At 37.3% G+C, this 20,737-nt stretch overlaps 1 protein-coding gene across 1 annotated transcript; it reads right to left on the bottom strand.

Annotated features, from left to right (window-relative positions):
- Positions 1–9,418: 9,418 nt before the first annotated feature.
- Positions 9,419–20,470, bottom strand: LOC134326223 (zinc finger protein 239-like; the record flags this gene model as incomplete). The annotated part of the gene is made up of 2 exons (XM_063008404.1): positions 20,388–20,470; positions 9,419–10,181 (listed from the first exon to the last, which is right to left on the bottom strand). Coding segments are annotated over exons 1-2 (846 nt in total), but the record flags the coding sequence as incomplete, so codon positions are not given.
- Between the last annotated feature and the right edge of the window lie 267 nt (positions 20,471–20,737).

A 20,737-nucleotide genomic window follows, 5' to 3' on the forward strand; every position in this document is an offset into this window, starting at 1 on the left:
GTGAAATGACATGAACTTAGATAAAGCTTTTATGATAAGAATCTAAGTCATGTAAAATGCTGTATGTATATTTGTGTGAATTAGTTTCTACTGTATATGAGGAACAATAGGAAAAATATAACAGGAAACAGATTTTATCTGTATTTATGATGTAGAAATATTAAGTATTATATATATATATATATATACAGTGTATCACAAAAGTGAGTACACCCCTCACATTTCTGCAAATATTTTATTATATCTTTTCATGGGACAACACTATAGACATGAAACTTGGATATAAGTTAGAGTAGTCAGCGTACAACTTGTATAGCAGTGTAGATTTACTGTCTTCTGAAAATAACTCAACACACAGCCATTAATGTCTAAATGGCTGGCAACATAAGTGAGTACACCCCACAGTGAACATGTCCAAATTGTGCCCAAAGTGTCAATATTTTGTGTGACCACCATTATTATCCAGCACTGCCTTAACCCTCCTGGGCATGGAATTCACCAGAGCTGCACAGGTTGCTACTGGAATCCTCTTCCACTCCTCCATGATGACATCACAGAGCTGGTGGATGTTAGACACCTTGAACTCCTCCACCTTCCACTTGAGGATGCGCCACAGGTGCTCAATTGGGTTTAGTCCATCACCTTTACCTTCAGCTTCCTCAGCAAGGCAGTTGTCATCTTGGAGGTTGTGTTTGGGGTCGTTATCCTGTTGGAAAACTGCCATGAGGCCCAGTTTTCGAAGGGAGGGGATCATGCTCTGTTTCAGAATGTCACAGTACATGTTGGAATTCATGTTTCCCTCAATGAACTGCAGCTCCCCAGTGCCAGCAACACTCATGCAGCCCAAGACCATGATGCTACCACCACCATGCTTGACTGTAGGCAAGATACAGTTGTCTTGGTACTTCTCACCAGGGCGCCACCACACATGCTGGACACCATCTGAGCCAAACAAGTTTATCTTGGTCTCGTCAGACCACAGGGCATTCCAGTAATCCATGTTCTTGGACTGCTTGTCTTCAGCAAACTGTTTGCGGGCTTTCTTGTGCGTCAGCTTTCTTTCTGGGATGACGACCATGCAGACCGAGTTGATGCAGTGTGCGGCGTATGGTCTGAGCACTGACAGGCTGACCTCCCACGTCTTCAACCTCTGCAGCAATGCTGGCAGCACTCATGTGTCTATTTTTTAAAGCCAACCTCTGGATATGACGCCGAACACGTGGACTCAACTTCTTTGGTCGATCCTGGCAAAGCCTGTTCCGAGTGGAACCTGTCCTGGAAAACCGCTGTATGACCTTGGCCACCATGCTGTAGCTCAGTTTCAGGGTGTTAGCAATCTTCTTATAGCCTAGGCCATCTTTGTGGAGAGCAACAATTCTATTTCTCACATCCTCAGAGAGTTCTTTGCCATGAGGTGCCATGTTGAATATCCAGTGGCCAGTATGAGAGAATTGTACCCAAAACACCAAATTTAACAGCCCTGCTCCCCATTTACACCTGGGACCTTGACACATGACACCAGGGAGGGACAACGACACATTTGGGCACAATTTGGACATGTTCACTGTGGGGTGTACTCACTTATGTTGCCAGCTATTTAGACATTAATGGCTGTGTGTTGAGTTATTTTCAGAAGACAGTAAATCTACACTGCTATACAAGCTGTACACTGACTACTCTAAGTTATATCCAAGTTTCATGTCTATAGTGTTGGCCCATGAAAAGATATAATGAAATATTTGCAGAAATGTGAGGGGTGTACTCACTTTTGTGATACACTGTATATATATTAGGGCTGTCAAACGATTAAAATTTTTAATCGCGATTAATCTCAGAATTTCATATAGTTAATCGCGATTAATCGCATTAAAAAAAATCTGTGTAAATGTTATAGAAAACAAGGATTTTTAAGTGAAATGTTACAATTACAATGGTGAACACATTTTATGCTAAATGTACTGATGTTAAAAACTGCTGGGACAAGAGAAAACTGTAAGGGAGTTTATTCACTCACATACTAGGCAGTAAATGTCAGATTGTAGGTTAGAATTTCTCCATCAGCAAACATTGTAGATCAGCGGTGCTTTAGGTGGGATAAGGCGTAGTTATTGTATCAGACTTGTCTGTGGTTGTATCGTGACGATGGTTTGATGGACGTTTCTACACGAAGTGAGTGTGTTTTGACCCTTTGGGGCTTCCATAGTTCATGAACTAACGTGCTCGACTCAGCTTTCCGGTATTCGGTACAGAAGAAGAAGTTAATTAAGTGTAATAAAGTGTTCTGCTCCCGACAACTTGTGAATATAGCGTGTATTTATTTCTTTATTATGCAAGTGCATCACTACCACGATCGGTTACATTATGTTAACAAACCGCAAATGAAAAACGGTGGCAAGTCCGACATTAAAACGTTTGTTCTACCAGTCAAGTGTCAACATGAACTAGAATTTGCGTTAATGGCACTAATTTTTTTAATCGCGTTAAATTGAGAATGCGTTAATGCGTTATTATCGCGTTAACTTCGACAGCCCTAATATATATATATATATATATATATGTAGATATATATATAGACAGATTTTAAACACTTTCTACATTCTGAGCAGTGATACGAGCTCACTGAGGAAACAAAGATTAACAAGGAGAAGGTAATAAAAACCTAAAAATAAGAGCTTTACCTTTCGTTCAAATCCTGTTAAAACAGCTGAGAATTAGAGCAGTTCATTACTAAAATAACACGAACTGTACTTGTACTCGGTCTGTTTACCTCCAGCAACGACTGCCCCAACCTTATATGCAGTTGATTTGCATAACGACCGATCACCCGCCAGTATTAGTAGAAAAATTTGTGGTAGAGGTAGTGAGTAGAGGAAGCAGAGGGGGGCAGGATCCTCCAGTTATCCAGATGGTGTTGGCTGATTTGTCTAAATATCATATAGATGATGAGGTGGAGGATACCCTTGAAGGTGGGCCGGAAGACCCACTTCGAGCGGCATAAGTGCTACTAACTCTGCTTACTTAAAGGTAAAACCATCCAGAGAAAATGAGGAGAGAGGACCAGCACTACGGATCATACACCGAGAGGAAGGAAGGAGACGTGGAAGGACTGGCAGAGGCAGACTTCGTGGGAATTGGAAGACCCACTCCGAGGGACAGAAGTGACACCAACTGGACCTGCCTACAGGGAACAAACCACAGCAGAAAGCCCGACAAAACCGACTATGTGGAAGAAGAGTCCAGTGGAGTCAACGGAACGGAACAAGAAGATGGGGGAGGATTTAGTTAGACTAGGAGAGAAAAACATAAACATATAGTTCGCAGACACATAGACCATCTTTGAAAACACTAGTTAAGTGCAACACACATAGTTTAGCTACAAAACGCAAGGGGTTAGTTCAGGATTGTTTACGATGTATATATGTTTGGTACTCTGCTATTTTTAGGAAGGATATTCTCTGTGTTTCATCGGATAAATGTTTGTGCCGCTGCGGAAACAGGTAAGACCGACAGGGGAGAATCCATGAGACAGTAGAAGCTATGCAGAGAAACAGGAGCTATGGGCCCCTTCTGAATATCTGCAGCTCCGTCCGGTGGAGGACAACCTGAACGGACTTCCTGTGGAAGCTACGCACCCATTGTTTTTATTTTTTCTTCTCTTTTTGATTTCCTATTTGTTAAATTACTTTATTTTGATTTCCTGTTTTTATTATTTTTTGTTGTTTGTTTGTTTTAGGGTTAGGAGCTGTTGCGATAGGTACGGTTCCTTTAGTTTAACTGGTAGCCTTTTATTTTTAGATACCTTTTATTGTAAGAATTCAGCCCAGTGGCCATGTAAGTCAGAAGGGGTTAAATTGGGGGGGTTGCTGACAGCTATCCTTTTCTCCTGGAATCTAGAAACACCTAACCTAAAGTTAAAAGTTAATGTGAAAGCATTAAGATGCTTTCAAGGGGGGAGGTTAGGTTTTTCGGAACATAAAAACGTAAATTCAATATGGGAAGTTTTCCGGCATTCACCCACGTGGTCTTTTGTTCAAAATGGCGCCGGCCATGTCCCCTTTGTTCAAAATGGCGCCGGCCATGCTCCCTTCCTGACTCCTACCGAGGGGGGGGGGGGGGGGGGGTAGGCGGAGCCCTGGGCTTGTTTAGCACATTTCATTGGCTCCACCAGCAGTGAAGGAGGAGGAGCCTAGCTTAGTTTAAAAAACTGCGCGCTCAGACGCAAGAGTCTCTTTTTTCGGTGATCACCCAGATTACAGGAGAAAGGAGCGCCGAGAGGCTTAGCTCTGACATATATTCACAGATCATTTTGTACACTTAATAAAGTGTTTTGAAGAGTACTTTCTGGATTATCCGACTGCTTCTTCAGGGCCTCTCGACCAAAAGATTCGTCGTAACACAGTCATTACATTGTGGTCAGAATATAGCCAGTATATCAGTGCTGTGGATAGATGTGTTGTAGACTCTCAGTACTCATTTATAAAGCCAATCACTGTACATACGTTCATTTAATTTTTACTGCAGCTTATACCATGATCTGTGGTAAACTGCATGGATGGGAACCAGTTGAGAAAGCCAAACTGAAGAAAGCCATTATCAACAAATGTCGTATCAGGTCCACGTCAATGGCTTTATAAAAGAAGGGAAGAAAAGGACTTGAAGTGCTGTTTTTGGATACAGAAAGCCCTTTGTCTTTACTACCCACCCTGTTTTGTGTCCCTGATCCATCCAGCATTTGTTTATTTTGAGTTAAATTAAGACAAAGTTCTACAGTTTGTCTCAAATTAATCCAGTAGTTGTGAAATCTTCTTAAATTCAAAACTTTTGACATTAGATGTGTAGCGGAAACGTGATTGAAAGACTTATTACTGGATTAAAACTGGACATTGTCTTCAATTTCTCTGCATATTGAGATCTCCAGTGACGGTTTATCTCCAGAGACTGTTTGTGACGTTCCCCCTGGGAATGTCTCCGAGTTTACAACCCCGGAGGGAACCATAAAAGGCCTTTGTGACCTGGACCGTTACTCCCCAGGGGATCTTTTATCACTGATCAGAGCTCTATAATTGCCAAGGTAATCTGTGGCCTTAAGCAGACCGGGGCATTAAGGTCAGCTTTCGGGTGCCGGCAAGTCTGGCCAAATGCCACCATTAAACCCTGATTGTTTACACTTAAAGGATGCTAAAGACATAAAGCCACTTTTACGAGTCCAGAGGCCCGAGACAATGTGTGTCCACACACACACACACACACCCACACACACTGGAATTCAGAGACTGGAACAATATGGAAAATGAACTAAAATAAGTTCATTCTAACCAAAGGACCTTCTTACAATTACTTTGACAAATTTGTATGTGTTATGATACAAGTGACGTGTGGCTTCGTTTGTTCTATTTACTCTTCATGGACCTCATACCAGTGTTAAAGATGTGAAGACCCATACTGTATGCTTTGATTCAATGTGTGTGATTTTTTTTGTATGTGGTACTGGCATAATCCATGAATGACTTAAGATTTTCTTGTATAATTTTAGGTACTATTAAGAGTTGAGTTAGAAAACTTCCACAAAGATCTAACTTTTACAAACTTAATTTGTAAACTTAATCAACTCATGTATTGTTGTATCTTAGCGCCACCTGCTGGTTGTCAGTAGTTAAAAGTACATGGTGGGAGGAGCCCTGTCGCCACATGACCTCAAAGAGAAATTTAAACTTATTGGCTCTGCCTTAGGTAACTCCGCCCTTCTTTGAGAGGTTTAAAAACCCAAGGCGGGCCTTTGTTAAAAAAAAGGAAGAGAGAAAGTTTTCCAAGAACAAGGAGAAGATGGAGTAATTGGAGAAAGAGGTCAACCAGGCCTCAGAGAAAACTGCATGGTAGCATGCCTGCTAATCATTAGCATTCGCAAGTTTGGGTTAAACAAAGTTTCGCGCTTGGACAAACAAAGTCCTTATTTGACCGCGTGTAGGAATCCAACCTTTTTGAGCGAATAACACAACTCGTGGTGACCGGAAGAGCCGTACCTGTGGAGAGACTCAGCAAGGAGCATCATTTGGCCCCAACGGACACCTTCTGTACGCGTGTGTGTGTTCGAGATTCGTCGGTGGAGAGACGTTAGGACCGCAAGTGTTCTACGGATCCAAGGCCGAAATAGAATCAACCAAGACGACCGGCGGCGAGGTGATCTAAACTGGGGTATTCCGTTTCTTCCTCCTATGGCTTATGGCTCCAGGTGACACGGTTTATGTGCTCTTGGTAAAAGTTGGGTTTCACTACAAATGTTTTATTCGTTTCACTATTCTCGTATACTCTTTAATTAGATCTTAGAAGGGTTTCCTTCCATCATTCCATCGTAAATCTCAAACTAATTTTATATAGTAGTCCATCTAACAATGTATGCATGAATCTTTAGGTATTTAGGTAGTAAGCATTGTATTCTTAGTTTTATTGTTCTTTTAATAAACATTATCGTTTTATGCAACTTGGCACAGTGTTTTTAATTGCTTTGAGGCGAGGAATAGTCCATTTGAAAGAACTTACAATCAGAGGAAAGAGACTTGTTTATGTATGATATATTAAAACTTAGGTTCCCAGCGGTCAACCTTTAAATCCAAAATCGCTGGTGGTGCTCCGTTATAAAGGCTATCAATTATATAATTAATTAATTATATAATTAATTAATCGATCATTATTTTAATCCAATTAATACTACAGATGTATTAGATTAACTTCTTATTAGACGTGTTGTACTTGTATTAGGTCATTTTTTCGAGAGAAAGTTTTATTCCTTTGAACAAAATTGCATTATCCAAGAAATAATGCTTGAATCAAGCACGACTATCTTTCATAGGAACCACTTTTATTAGGTAAAATTACTTAAAACTAGTTAAAACAATAATAAAATGATAAGACATGTACTGACTAGATTTAAGATGATTTCACTTGTGAAGATGTGATGACATAAAATTAAATTGATATTAGCTAAACATTTTGGACTGTTTTCTGAGATGTTTATATGGTGTCAATAACTCAGTTGCTTTAGATTCTATCTGATTTATTATTGTAAGTTGTTTTGCTGGGAATATTGTGTTACTACTACTGTCAGCTGTATAACCCATTTATCTGTTGTATAATGATTGCAGTCCCACACTACATACTGCATTCTTAAATATTTGCTTCTGTTCAGTTGTATTCAGTTGTACATTGAAGTTTCAGCACCTGAAATTGTACTTCAGCTGTTATTTCTGTAATATGTTATTTTTACTATGCAAATTAATTTCTGTTCAAAAATAAAAGGTAAAACTGATTGGAACTTTAAAAGGTGGCACTTGTAGAATTGTTAAATAAAAATAATATGATATAGATAAGAACTTTATTAATCCCGATGGAAATTGTTTCATTACAGCAGCAAAACACAGAACTCTACACAGAACTCTACACATATTGCACAACCATAGAATAAAGAACAAAACAGTAAGGGAGGAATATACAGGGGCACGGCTATATACAAATATGGAGTAAAAAACATTAAACTGTATCAATAAAGTATCAATATACACATTTATTATTACCATTATAATTACCACTACCATTATCACCACTGTTATCAACATTATTACCATTACTATCACTAGATTATTAATAACAATAATAATAATGACAATAACAAAATGTGACAGCAAATTGGGGGTCCAGAAAATAAAGTGACTTCGGTGAATAAGTGGTTTACGATCAAGGAAAAACAGCCCTAATCAGTCCAGCAACATTAGATCTGGCTGCCTCGACTGTGAAGAGACTCGTTGTAGAGTCTGATGGTGGTGGGTAAAAAAGATTTTATGGATTTTACTGTTTTTAAATTTAAAAAAAGGAACCAGATCCTGAACCAACCCCTATTTCTGAACCCAGCCTTAAGATTAGAATTTACAAGGGCAAATATCAACAGCTAAAAGACGTTTTATATGAATTTACACCCAGATTTTTACCCACACAGGCATACACTGACTTAATGAAAGAAAAAGCAGAGCAGAAATAAACTGATGAAGGCTGAACGAACGTATCACAATACAAACAACCATTTCTGTGAAAGAATCAAATCCCCTCTGAAACCATCCACACGTATCTAAGTTCTGCTGCATTATTCCTCACCATGTGCTGGTTTCACTTTTAAACTTGTGTTTTACAGCTCAGGAGAAATCAGGTGAGAATCAGCTTCTCCAGGAGAGTCTAGAACACCTCATGTGGCTTAATGTACTAAACAGCCTAGAAACACCAAACGTCTCTCAGTTATTATTGGTCATAAGCGCTCGCTACTGCTGAAATGACAAACCTGTGGTTCAAAAGGAAAATGATCATTTATATAATAAGATTTTGCTTATAATAGACTTGGGAAGAAAGAAGTTTAAGGTGAAAATAATCACATTTACCATTTTGTAATGTACACAAATTTTCTCTTTTATGTTTTTAAATATTTAGTTTGTCTTTTATTTAATTTAGTTTTAATATCTGAATCCATTCAGATGATAAATATTTAAGAAAAGAAGAAATCAGGGGGTAATACACTTCAAAATTTGATGACTATCATCACTGAGAATTTGTTAGATTTAGAGAGAGGAGATTTTCTACCTATAAGAAGAATTTCAGTTTTATCAGCATTTAATTTGAGAAAATTGTAATTGTTCTTAATTCTATTAGACAATCAGAGAGAGATGGAGGAGGAAGAGTAGTCGTGAGCACAGTGGACAGGTATAGTTCGGTGTCATCCGCATCACAATGAAATTGAATGTTGTATTTCCTAAAGATACGTCCAATGGGAAGCAGGTAAATTATAAATAGTAGAGGCCCCAAGACAGAGCCCTGAGGGACACCACTAGTAACAGGAGTTACTGTGAACATACTGTACACGTCTAGAAATGTATGAAGAAAACCAATCAAGCACAGCATCACTAAGACCAATATATGCTAGCCGATTCAATACCTTTTTTTTTTTTTCAATTCACTTCCACTATTAACTGATAGCATTCACTTACATCAGGCTCTAAACCTCCTGGTTCTACCCACCATTCACTCCACTATAGATAATCACATTCTTTCCCAGTAATAGTTTAACCTAAAGATTTATACTTTTATTATTACTATTTACTTATTAATGTTTACTGTGTAATTAATTACCTATTAATTACACAGTATAATTCATTCATTGCTAACCATTTCTCCTCAACACTCACTCACTATATTTTATGTTTTTATATTTTAGCTTGTTTGGTGAGTCTGATGAGTCACACTTGTGTCTAAGTGCTGATAAATGAGCAAAGCAGCTCCAACACTGTAAGCATCATTTCTGTAAAATGTGAATGCGCTGGTGTGTTTAAAGATTACTCTGTCCATTAAAACTCTTTCCACACTGTGAGCACTGATACGGTTTCTCTCCAGTGTGAATGCGCTGGTGTATTTTAAGATTACTCTGTGTAATAAAACTCTTTCCACACTGTGAGCACTGATACGATTTCTCTCCAGTGTGAATGCGCTGGTGTAATTTGAGATTACTCTGTTGAGTAAAACTCTTTCCACACTTTGAGCACTGATATGGTTTCTCTCCAGTGTGAATGCGCTGGTGTTCTTTGAGATAACGTTGACAACTAAAACTCTTTCCACACTGTGAGCACTGATACGGTTTCTCTCCGGTGTGAATGCGCTGGTGTATTTTAAAATCACTCTGTCTATTAAAACTCTTTCCACACTGTGAGCATTGATACGGTTTCTCTCCAGTGTGAATGCGCTGGTGTTTTTTGACATCAGTCTGTCTATTAAAACTCTTTCCACACTGTAAGCACTGATATGGTTTCTCTTCAGTGTGAATGCGCTGGTGTATTTTAAGATTACTCTGTCTATTAAAACTCTTTCCACACTGTGAGCACTGATACGGTTTTTCTCCAGTGTGAATGCGCTGGTGTATTTTAAGATCACTCTGTCTATTAAAACTCTTTCCACACTGTAAGCATTGATATGGTTTCTCTCCAGTGTGAATGCGCTGGTGTATTTTAAGATTACTCTGTCTATTAAAACTCTTCCCACACTGTGAGCACTGATACGGTTTCTCTCCAGTGTGAATGCACTGGTGTTCTTTAAGATTACTCTGTGTAATAAAACTCTTCCCACACTGTGAGCACTGATACGGTTTTTGTCCAGTGTGAATGTGCTGGTGTTCTTTAAGATTACTCTGTGTAATAAAACTCTTCCCACATTGTGAGCATTGATACAGCTTCACTTCAGTGTGAATGCGCTGGTGTATCTTGAGAGCACTCAGGCACCTGAAGCTCTTCCCACACTGTGAGCAGACGTTTTCTTCCTGTGTGGGACTGAGAGAGGTGTTAATGCTGACAGTACCAGAGGACGTTTGCTGATTACTGGAGCTTCTGGTGGGCGTCAGATCCTCATGTTCAGTCTTAATCTTCACCAGAGTCTCATATTTATCATGGTTGCAGCTCTTGATGTGATTGTGGAGCTGATTTTGGGTTGTAGAGGAACGTGGACACAAGGAGCAGCAGAAATCCTTGTTCAGTTCTGAAGCAGAAAATAATCAAATACATTTATAACATTATAAATAATCAAATACATTCATAACATTATAAATAATCAAATACATTCATAACATTATAAATAATCAAATACATTTATAACATTATAAATAATCAAATACATTTATAACATTATAAATAATCAAATACATTTATAACATTATAAATAATCAAATACATTTATAACATTATAAATAATAATATACATTTATACATTATAAATAATCAAATACATTTATAACATTATAAATAATAAATACATTTATAACATTATAAATAATCAAATACATTTATAACATTATAAATAATCAAATACATTTATAACATTATAAATAATCAAATACATTTATAACATTATAAATAATCAAATACATTTATAACATTATAAATAATCAAATACATTTATAACATTATAAATAATAAATACATTTATAACATTATAAATAATCAAATACATTTATAACATTATAAATAATCAAATACATTTATAACATTATAAATAATCAAATACATTTATAACATTATAAATAATAAATACATTTATAACATTATAAATAATCAAATACATTTATAACATTATAAATAATCAAATACATTTATAACATTATAAATAATCAAATACATTTATAACATTATAAATAATCAAATACATTTATAACATTATAAATAATCAAATACATTTATAACATTATAAATAATCAAATACATTTATAACATTATAAATAATCAAATACATTTATAACATTATTAATAATCAAATACATTTATAACATTATAAATAATAATATACATTTATACATTATAAATAATCAAATACATTTATAACATTATAAATAATAAATACATTTATAACATTATAAATAATCAAATACATTTATAACATTATAAATAATAAATACATTTATAACATTATAAATAATCAAATACATTTATAACATTATAAATAATCAAATACATTTATAACATTATAAATAATCAAAAACATTTATAACATTATAAATAATCAAATACATTTATAACATTATAAATAATCAAAAACATTTATAACATATAAATAATAAATACTGTTAGTAATTGTTAAACTGAGATCTGATGCTAAAGTCCTGTAACGTGATTCATCCTGCATTCATCATTTCCTGCTCACACTGATCTGCATGAGCACAATACAAGCTTTCACTGTATGATGCTTCATCCCAGGTTCCTCTGATTCTATTCAATCCAAATCTTATTTTACTCAAGATAAAAAATATCTTACTGAGTTCATCTTTATCTTCAGATTCTTCCTTCTTCACAGGCTTCATCTGGAAACCTCCACACTGTTGGTCCTCTGGGGTGAGGTGTTCCTCAGAGGTGACGTGTTCCACAGGGATTAAAGTTCCTTCACCTGAAATCCATCAATATGTGAAGAAGAAACTCAACAACTGGAGGAAACTGAAGGTTGTGGGTTTAGTTACCACAAATAAATACTTAGATTTAATCCAGACTGGAAGTATCAGCACTTCTACACAGGACAGTACGGTACAGTACAGGTTCTAATCCCACTATCCACATTCTCTTATTATTTTTACTGTACTAACCACACTGTACTGTACTAACATGGCAAATTGCTCCACATTTACTTACAGAAGTAACTTCCATCTTCTTCCTCCTCCTTTTTTATTAGTTTCTCTTGGAATCCTTCATTTTGTAGATCTATGGGGGTGACGTGTCCCTCTTCTGCTGACTGCATTATTAAAAGATCTGACAGGCAGACAGACAGATAGACAAATGTACTTTATTCCCTATTAAAGAGAAATCCAGGAATACTCTTTCAGACTGTTTTAACTGTTTATTTTTAATGCTGTGAGGCTGTAAACAGAGTGAAAATGTTGAAACTATTATGGGACTGAGCAGCATCAGACAGAAAAGACTTCTAATAGAACTTTTTGGGTTGGTTTCACAGACAGGGATTAAGCCTAGTCCTAGACTACACAGCATTTTGAATGGAGATTCTCTATTTAAAGCAACATGTAGTCCCGGACTATAAGCCTTAATCCCTGTCTGGGAAACAACCCTTTGAGTTTGGTGGAAGTGGTTTTGTGGCCCAAAGTGAAATGATTAAGTCTGATGTTCTTTACATCTAGTTTCTCATCCACTCCCAATAACAGTGCTGTACTAATACTTTTAACTTTTACTATAAACCTGTAAAACAACCTGTAAACAAAGCTACAAGAACTCGCTGTTTCTATCAAACATTAAAAACTGTAAACAAAGCTGAAAATGTGACGCGTTTATATCAAAATGTTAGATTTAATAATGAATAAACTCTGAATCCGTTACAATCCACTGATTCATCGGTTCAATGAATCGGTTCATCAGTACTGAATCATGTGTGATGCTAACAGTTAGCGGAGCAGCTAATAGTTTGTTTGTTTAAATAAAACTGGAGTTAAAGCTCCTCAAATCCTCACAGTGATGTTTTATTATGAACTCTAGTTTTATTATTAATTAGAATGTGGTTATAATTAAATATAAGGGTTATAATTAAATACATATTTTACTTACAGATGAGGCTCTACAGCACAAACACAGCAGCTTCTTGTTCTTCTTATGATGTTTAATGGCGGTTGGCAGAACAACTTAAGACGCACCAGCGCCACCAACTGGACTGGAGTTGAACAGCAGCTTAGCAGTAAAACATCTCCATTAGCCCTGTATCTCTCAGCTACAGTGTTGGGGGGAACGCGGTACAGTCACGTGATTACTTTTTATCTGTAACGAAGTCATGTAACGCGTTACAGTTACATATTTGTAATGACATTACAGTTACTGTGATGAGGGATGAGTCGTTCACAAACGAACCGATTCTATTGAACGACTCTTTGAAATGAACTAAAGGAACCGAGTCGCTCCTCTAGTATAAGGACAAATAATTAAGAAATAAACTTGTTTAATGATGTTAAATCTGATTGGTTCATGGCGTGTATGTTTTAAATCAGAAACAAACACAGACACATCTCTGCACAAGAGAGGATTTTTAAAACTAAATAAATAAAGTAAATAAATGGAATTTGTTTGTAGATGTGATTCCAGTATACAGTATTTGTTTGGGTTTAGAATGTAACGTGAAAGTAAAGTAATGAGGAACGAGATTATATTTTCCAGGATGTAATGAGTAAAGTAATCCCATTACAATTTTAGTTAAGTAATAAGTAATGAGTAATGGATTACTTTTTTGAGTAATTACCCCAACACTGCTCAGGTAGCTTTAGAGAGGACTACAGTCAGTAGTAGACGTTCTTCCATGCAGTTTCTCTAATGTCATGTTTTGTTTTCCAACTCACACATTCACACCAGTAGAAGCTTAAAAATAACACTACAAACCAACAAGAGGATTCATCTTTATAGATGGTGCTGTTTATGCTTTTACACTTAAAACATGAAGAGTTTATTTTTATTACAACAAACATAAAGTAACAATTAATAATTATAAAAATAAAATAATAATAATAATAAAGTCACAAATCTGTACCCAAGCAACAAGCTGTAATTTATTTCTAGCACCACTAGATGGAGACGATGTCTGTACAACATTTTGAACTTCACTTTAAAAGTCAGTTGAATGTGTTCTACTGTAGTAAGAATAAAAGTATGAGCTGATCTTTGTCTCATTGTGTAGCTTTGATGAAGAAAAAGCCGCTGGGTCAGTGTGTAACAGGAGGTTTGGAGTGAAGGTGGGTGTGTGTGGATAAAAGCTTATTGCATTTAGTACAAAAACAACAACAACAAATCATCTGTATTTAACCTTTTCTTAACCATGTACCAGAAAAGTCGCTCACTGCTGCCTACAAAACCACACAAAACACTTTATACAGCAGAACCTTTAACTCTCTCTTACTTTTATTTTTATTTTATAAATAAATAAATAAATAAGTAATTAACAATTAAAAGCAAGTGTTTAGGTTCATTCATCATCTTAACACATATTACAAACTAATCAAGCTCGTCAAATTTCAGACATTGTTCACGTAAACAAAAATCTCAAGTGGAAGCACAAGATTCATTTATTTATAGACGGTGCTTATTATGCTTTTACACTTTAATTAAGTCAGTGCCTGTGTGAACAATGGTCACAAGAGGTGCCAAACAATAATACAAGTCAAGTCACATTTATTTATATAGCGCTTTTTACACTGAACATGGTCTCAAAGCAACTTTACAGAATCCAGGACCAACAGACCAAAAACCCCTGTTAAGCACACCGAGGGTGACAGTAAGAAGAAAAAACTTCTTTTAAATTACAGAAAAAACCTTGAGAGGAACCAGACTCAGCAGGGACCTCCATCCTCCTTGGGTGGCCTAGAGGATAATTTAAATAAATAAAATGAACACAAATCATACATACAAAAATGGACGTCTATAAGAAGCAACTTGTTCACAGCGTCTCTCGCTACACCACCCTGAGAATGCCCGGTCTTGGAATCTAAGCAAGATCGGGCCTGGTTATTACTTGGATGGGAGACCGCCTGGTGCTGGAAGCTTTTATCCACACACACCCACCTTCACTCCAAACCTCCTGTTACACACTGACCCAGCGGCTTTTTCTTCATCAAAGCTACACAATGAGACAAAGATCAGCTCATACTTTCATTCTTACTACAGTAAAACACATTCAACTGACTTTTAAAGTGAAGTTCAAAATGTTGTACAGACATCGTCGCCATCTAGTGGTGCTAGAAATAAATTACAGTTTGTTGCTCGGGTACAGATTTTATAATTTATAAGAAATAGAGTGTTTATGGCTCTTTTGTCCCAAGTGTTTTTGTAACGTGTTGTAGACCTGCAATGGCGACTGTTTTGGGTATACAGGAAAGAAAAGGCCGAAAGGTGAAAATGTGTTATTTGGCAACCCGGCACTGTGTAAATATTGGACAGAACACATGATGGGTTATTTTAACTTGTTGGGTTGTGCAGTTTAACCATTGTGCTGAGTTGTTACAACAACCCAATGCTGTGTTCATTTTACCATGAATGTTGTTTACTCCAGTGCTGATATGTGAATACTACTTACATTTTTCTGTAACAAGACTCTTGATGGTGGACGCTGGTGCATCTGGCTGCCGCTACCGTTATCGTATTTTATCATATTTTATCATATTTTATTGTATTTTTATCGTATTTTTCTTTTCATTTTTATCTTTTTACACACTCATGTTATTACTACCGCTGCTGTTGCTCTATTTCTTTTTCATCGGATAATCTCAGCGCCTGTTGGATACTAAAAGACTATGGTGTGTGTGTTGGATCATTTTAAAAGACGCGGACGCTGGTACGTCTTCTTCACATCCTAAAACGGTCTGGATTACAATTTACAGCTACGTGGTGAACGGTTGGGTGAGTTTTCCTGCGATCGGCACAATGTTGAACTATTCTGCTGACCAGCTGATGAAGTTCAACAGTTACACTACTCCATCGTGTATTCTAGTCATCAAACAGCTTGGACTCCTTTGCCGGCCTCGTTATATATTCACAGGGGCTCCCGGAGAAAGCTTGTCCCAGTGAGAGTAAAGAACTGCTCGGATGGTAAAGTGGGGTTTTCTAGGCATGCGCCATATACTCCCAATGGCCAGAACTCCCGAGCAGTATCTCCGTGTAGTCTCGAACCGCGTTACACCTGGCTGGTACCTGTGGTTCCTGATCAGCCCGCTACACACCTCCAGCCACGGCAGAGACTCCGAGTCAGAAACAGAGGAGTTAATACTGTCAATCTCAGAGCACTGGAACACACAGCGTTACTGCAGTCTCACTCTGTGTCAGTCCATATGGCACTGATAAATGCGCGCTCTGTCCACAATAAGACGTTTATTTTAAATGACTTTTTCACTTCTCATGGTTTGGACCTGTTGTTTTTAACTGAGACATGGGCTACAGGTGGTGAATCGGCTAGCGACACCACCCCCTTCTTGGAACTTTGCCCAATAGACTGCGGTTTCTTCAGTTTACCTCGGAATACGGGTAGAGGCGGAGGAGTTGCGGTGGTTTTTAAACAGCGTCTGAGATGCCAAATGCTGAATATTGGGACTTTTAAAGTTTTGAAGCACTGGTTTTTAAATCTCACTCTGTTCTTCCATTACTCTGTGCAGTAGTATACAGACCTCCAAAACCAAACAGCGACTTTATCACTGAGTTTGTTGAATTCCTTGCTATGATTGTACCTGTGTCTGACAGCATTCTGCTTCTTGGTGATTTTAATATTCATGTCTGCTGCCCTGATAAATATCAGGTGAATGATTTTAATCAACTACTGGACTCTTTTAGTTTTATTCAACATATTCATAAGCCCACCCATATGCAAGGTCACACACTTGATTTGGTGTTTTCATCTGGTTTTGATATTGACAAACTAGATATGGAGGAGGCTAGTTTCTCTGATCATATGCCAGTAGTCTTTAGCTCAACTTTAACTGCGCATTTCCCTGCTCCTGTTTTAGGGCACTGGTCAAGGATTATCACTTCGTCTACATCTAACGATTTTTCCAGAGCCTTTTCTGACATGTTAAAATTGCCCATCTATGGTCAGACTCATGCTAATGTGGATGAGTTAGTTACTTCTTTTAATTATAACTGTTCAACTGTTCTGGATTCTCTTGCCCCTATGAAATTTAAACACTTAAAACCAAAAGTTCAGCCCTGGTTAAATGCAGCCACACAGGAAATTAGACAGGCTTGTAAAAGAGCGGAACGGAAATGGAGAAAGGACAGATTGCAAGTAAGTTTGGATATTTTTAAAGGTTGCCTGAAGACTATCAGCTAGCTGTTAAGTCTGCTAGAGAGGCATACTTTTCAAGCATAATCTAGGTTCCTTCTCCTAGAGTATGTGAAGAGTTTTTTAACTTTTTTGTGGAAAAAACTGAAACAATTAGGTCTGGCATTACTTACTTGGGTATAGATTCTCCACTTCCACCGCCGTGCCCAGGTGTGTTTAAAGAGTTTGAGGCTGTTTCAATCTCTGAATTAACAGATTTGGTGCTGAAAACAAAGCCAACAACCTCCCCACTTGATGTGATGCCCCCACAGATAGTTAGGGAGACATTTGATATATTAGGACCTTTTGTCCTGGATATCATTAATACTTCCCTAGCCACTGGTACTGTTCCAGCATGCTTTAAACATGCTGTAGTTACACCTCTGCTCAAAAAGCATAATCTTGATGTTACAGTGCTTAGTAATTTCTAAATTACCATTCTTGGCTAAATTGCTGGAAAAGGTTGTATATTCTCAGCTTTTACCATTTTTGAGTAAAGATGGTATTTTTGAGATTTTTCAATCTGGTTTTAAGTCTATGCACAGCACTGAATCTGCTCTTCTGAAGGTGACAAATGACTTGCTACTTACTGTTGATGAGGGAAATTGTGCCATCCTCATTTTATTGGACCTTAGTTCCGCTTTTGATACTGTTGACCATGACATACTTGTTGGTCGCCTGGAAAAGTGGGTGGGGTTACAGGGAGAGGCCCGAATTGGTTCATATCTTATTTTAAGAATAGAACCTTTTCAGTGAATATTAGCAGCTATTTCTCTTCTTCTGCTGTCTCTTGTGGTGTTCCACAAGGGTCCATACTAGGGCCCCTCCTTTTTTCTCTATATATGCTGCCATTGGGTCAAATAATTAGGAAGCACAATGTCAGCTTTCACCTGTATGCTGATGACATACAGCTTTATCTTCCCATTAGACCGAATGACAATGGCTCGTTAGCATCTCTTAGCAGTTGTCTTGAGGACATAGAGAGGTGGATGGCTGATAATTTTCTTCAGCTGAATAAAAGCAAGTCAGAGGTTATAATTTTTGGGGGTCCTCATCACATCAATAGTGTCTCCAATAACCTTGGTCACTTGTCTACATGTGTCAAAACATCTGTGAGAAATCTTGGTGTTATCTTTGATTCTGACCTCCGATTTGATAAACAAATCAACTCTGTGGTAAGGAATAGCTTCTTCCAGCTCAGAAATATTGCGAAGATTAAGCCTTTTCTCTGCTATTCTGACCTGGAAAAAGTTATTCATGCATTCATTTCTGCAAGAATTGACTACTGTAATTCTCTGTATATTGGGATTAGTCAGTCTCTGTTGCGGCGCTTGCAGGTAGTCCAGAATGCAGCAGCAAGGTTACTGACTAATACCAAGAAAAGAAACCATATTACACCTGTCCTTGCCTCACTACATTGGCTGCCTGTTCAGCACAGGATTCAGTTTAAAGTGCTTTTATTTGTTTTTGAAGCGCTTAATGGTCAAGCCCCGGCTTATCTCAGTGGTATGCTTTCTCTCACAACCGCACAGTGATCTTTAAGATCAGCCACTCAGAACTTGTTGACTGTTCCTAGGGCTCGTTTGAAGCTAAAAGGTGATCGTGCATTTGCAGTTTATGCTCCGAGGCTATGGAACACTGTACCTCCTAATATTCGACAAGCACCTTCGGCCGCTGTTTTTAAATCACTCCTAAAAACATACCTTTATAAGCTGGCATTTAGCCGTGGTAATTATAATTGTTTAATCTATTTTTATCTGTTTTATTTTGTCCCTTACTCTGTATTTTTATTTGGTTTTACTCTTGTTGTCTTATGTATGCTTGTTTAATGTACAGCACTTTGGTCAACGTAAGTTGTTTTAAGAGTGCTTTATAAATAAAATTTACTTACTTACTTACTTTTCTTCACTAGGATTTATATGAACTGGGTTTTATGCACTAGAAGATGGTGGGATAATTAAATGTAAATATGAGTATTTCTTTTAACAAAGGAGTTTAGCTACCACTAATTTGGTCTATAGATAAACACAAAGAACAAAGACTCATGATGATAGAACAATGCAACACTGTTCAGTCCACAGCCCTCCATTCACACCTTCTCATGTACATTCTGGTTGAGGACGGTTCATTATATGCTAAGTGGAAATCATCTAAAGATTAGAATTTTGGAGTGTAGACCTAGAAGTGTTAAAGTAAGAGGCTATTCATTTATGAAAACTTAGCATTCATAATATGAATAATTTATGCAAACACCATAAAGACCAGGGTAAAATTCTTCCACTTGAAAGTAAAAGTTGTTCTGTGTTTATTAAAGTAGATTAAACTTGAATAAAGAACAAAAACAGATTCAGATCTGAGGTTGGTACATTACACCACATTACATTTGATGATTAATGATAATATTCATACCATCATGTACATTTGATAATTGAAGTAGAACAGTTCTAGTGGATATCAGTAGAAAAAGAAAGTACACATAGCTTTTTTTGTACATGCAGTAGAGGAGTATCATTTTATTTTCTCCTCTAAATGCGCTGGTGTTTTTCAAGACGGTGTCAGTCACAAAAACGTAACTTCTGTGTGACCGTACTGGTGTCTATTAAAAATACTGCTTCCAGTAAAACTTCATCCGCACTATAAGCAGCAATATGGGTCATCCTCTTATGTGAATGCGCTGGTGTGGTGTATTTAAAGAATATTCCTTTCACTAAAGTTCTTTTCAGACAGTGAACGGTGATACGACCTCTCTCCTGTGTGAATGCGCTGGTGTTGTTGGAGAACATAATATGCAATAAAATACTTCCCACACTCTTAACAGTGATGTAGTTTTTCTATGTGAATACGCTGGTGTATTTGAAGTTTAACCTGTTGAGCAAAACTCTTTCCACACTCTGAGCAGTGATGCGGCTTTTCTCCAGTGTGAATATGCTGGTGTACTTTAAGAGCATTACTGTAAGTAAAACTCTTCCCACACTCTGAGCAGTGATACTGTTTCTCTCCTGTGTGAATGTGCTGGTGTGGTTTAAGCGTACTCTGACGAGAAAAACTGTTTCCACACTCTAAGCCAGACCTGGGCATTGTACGGCCTGCGGGCCACATTCGGCCCGCGAGACATCCCCAACCGGCCCGCATGAGGTTCGTGGCAATTAAAAATGAGATGTAAATAAATGTACATCAAACATGCAATACAACAGGATTGATTTTGACGAGAGCGCCGTGTCTTTAAATATCCGTACGTTTCGATTTGCGTATGCGCGTGTGTGAGCGAGTGTATCAGCTTCACTGTAATGCGAACAGAACTGAGTGTGATTGACGGTGGAGTTTTTAACAAGACACAAACTTCTGAATTGTTTATTTACTATTTTTACTACTTAAGTCAGAT

This window comes from Trichomycterus rosablanca, chromosome 14, assembly GCF_030014385.1.
Source record: "Trichomycterus rosablanca isolate fTriRos1 chromosome 14, fTriRos1.hap1, whole genome shotgun sequence".
Classification (NCBI taxonomy): Eukaryota; Metazoa; Chordata; class Actinopteri; order Siluriformes; family Trichomycteridae; genus Trichomycterus; species Trichomycterus rosablanca.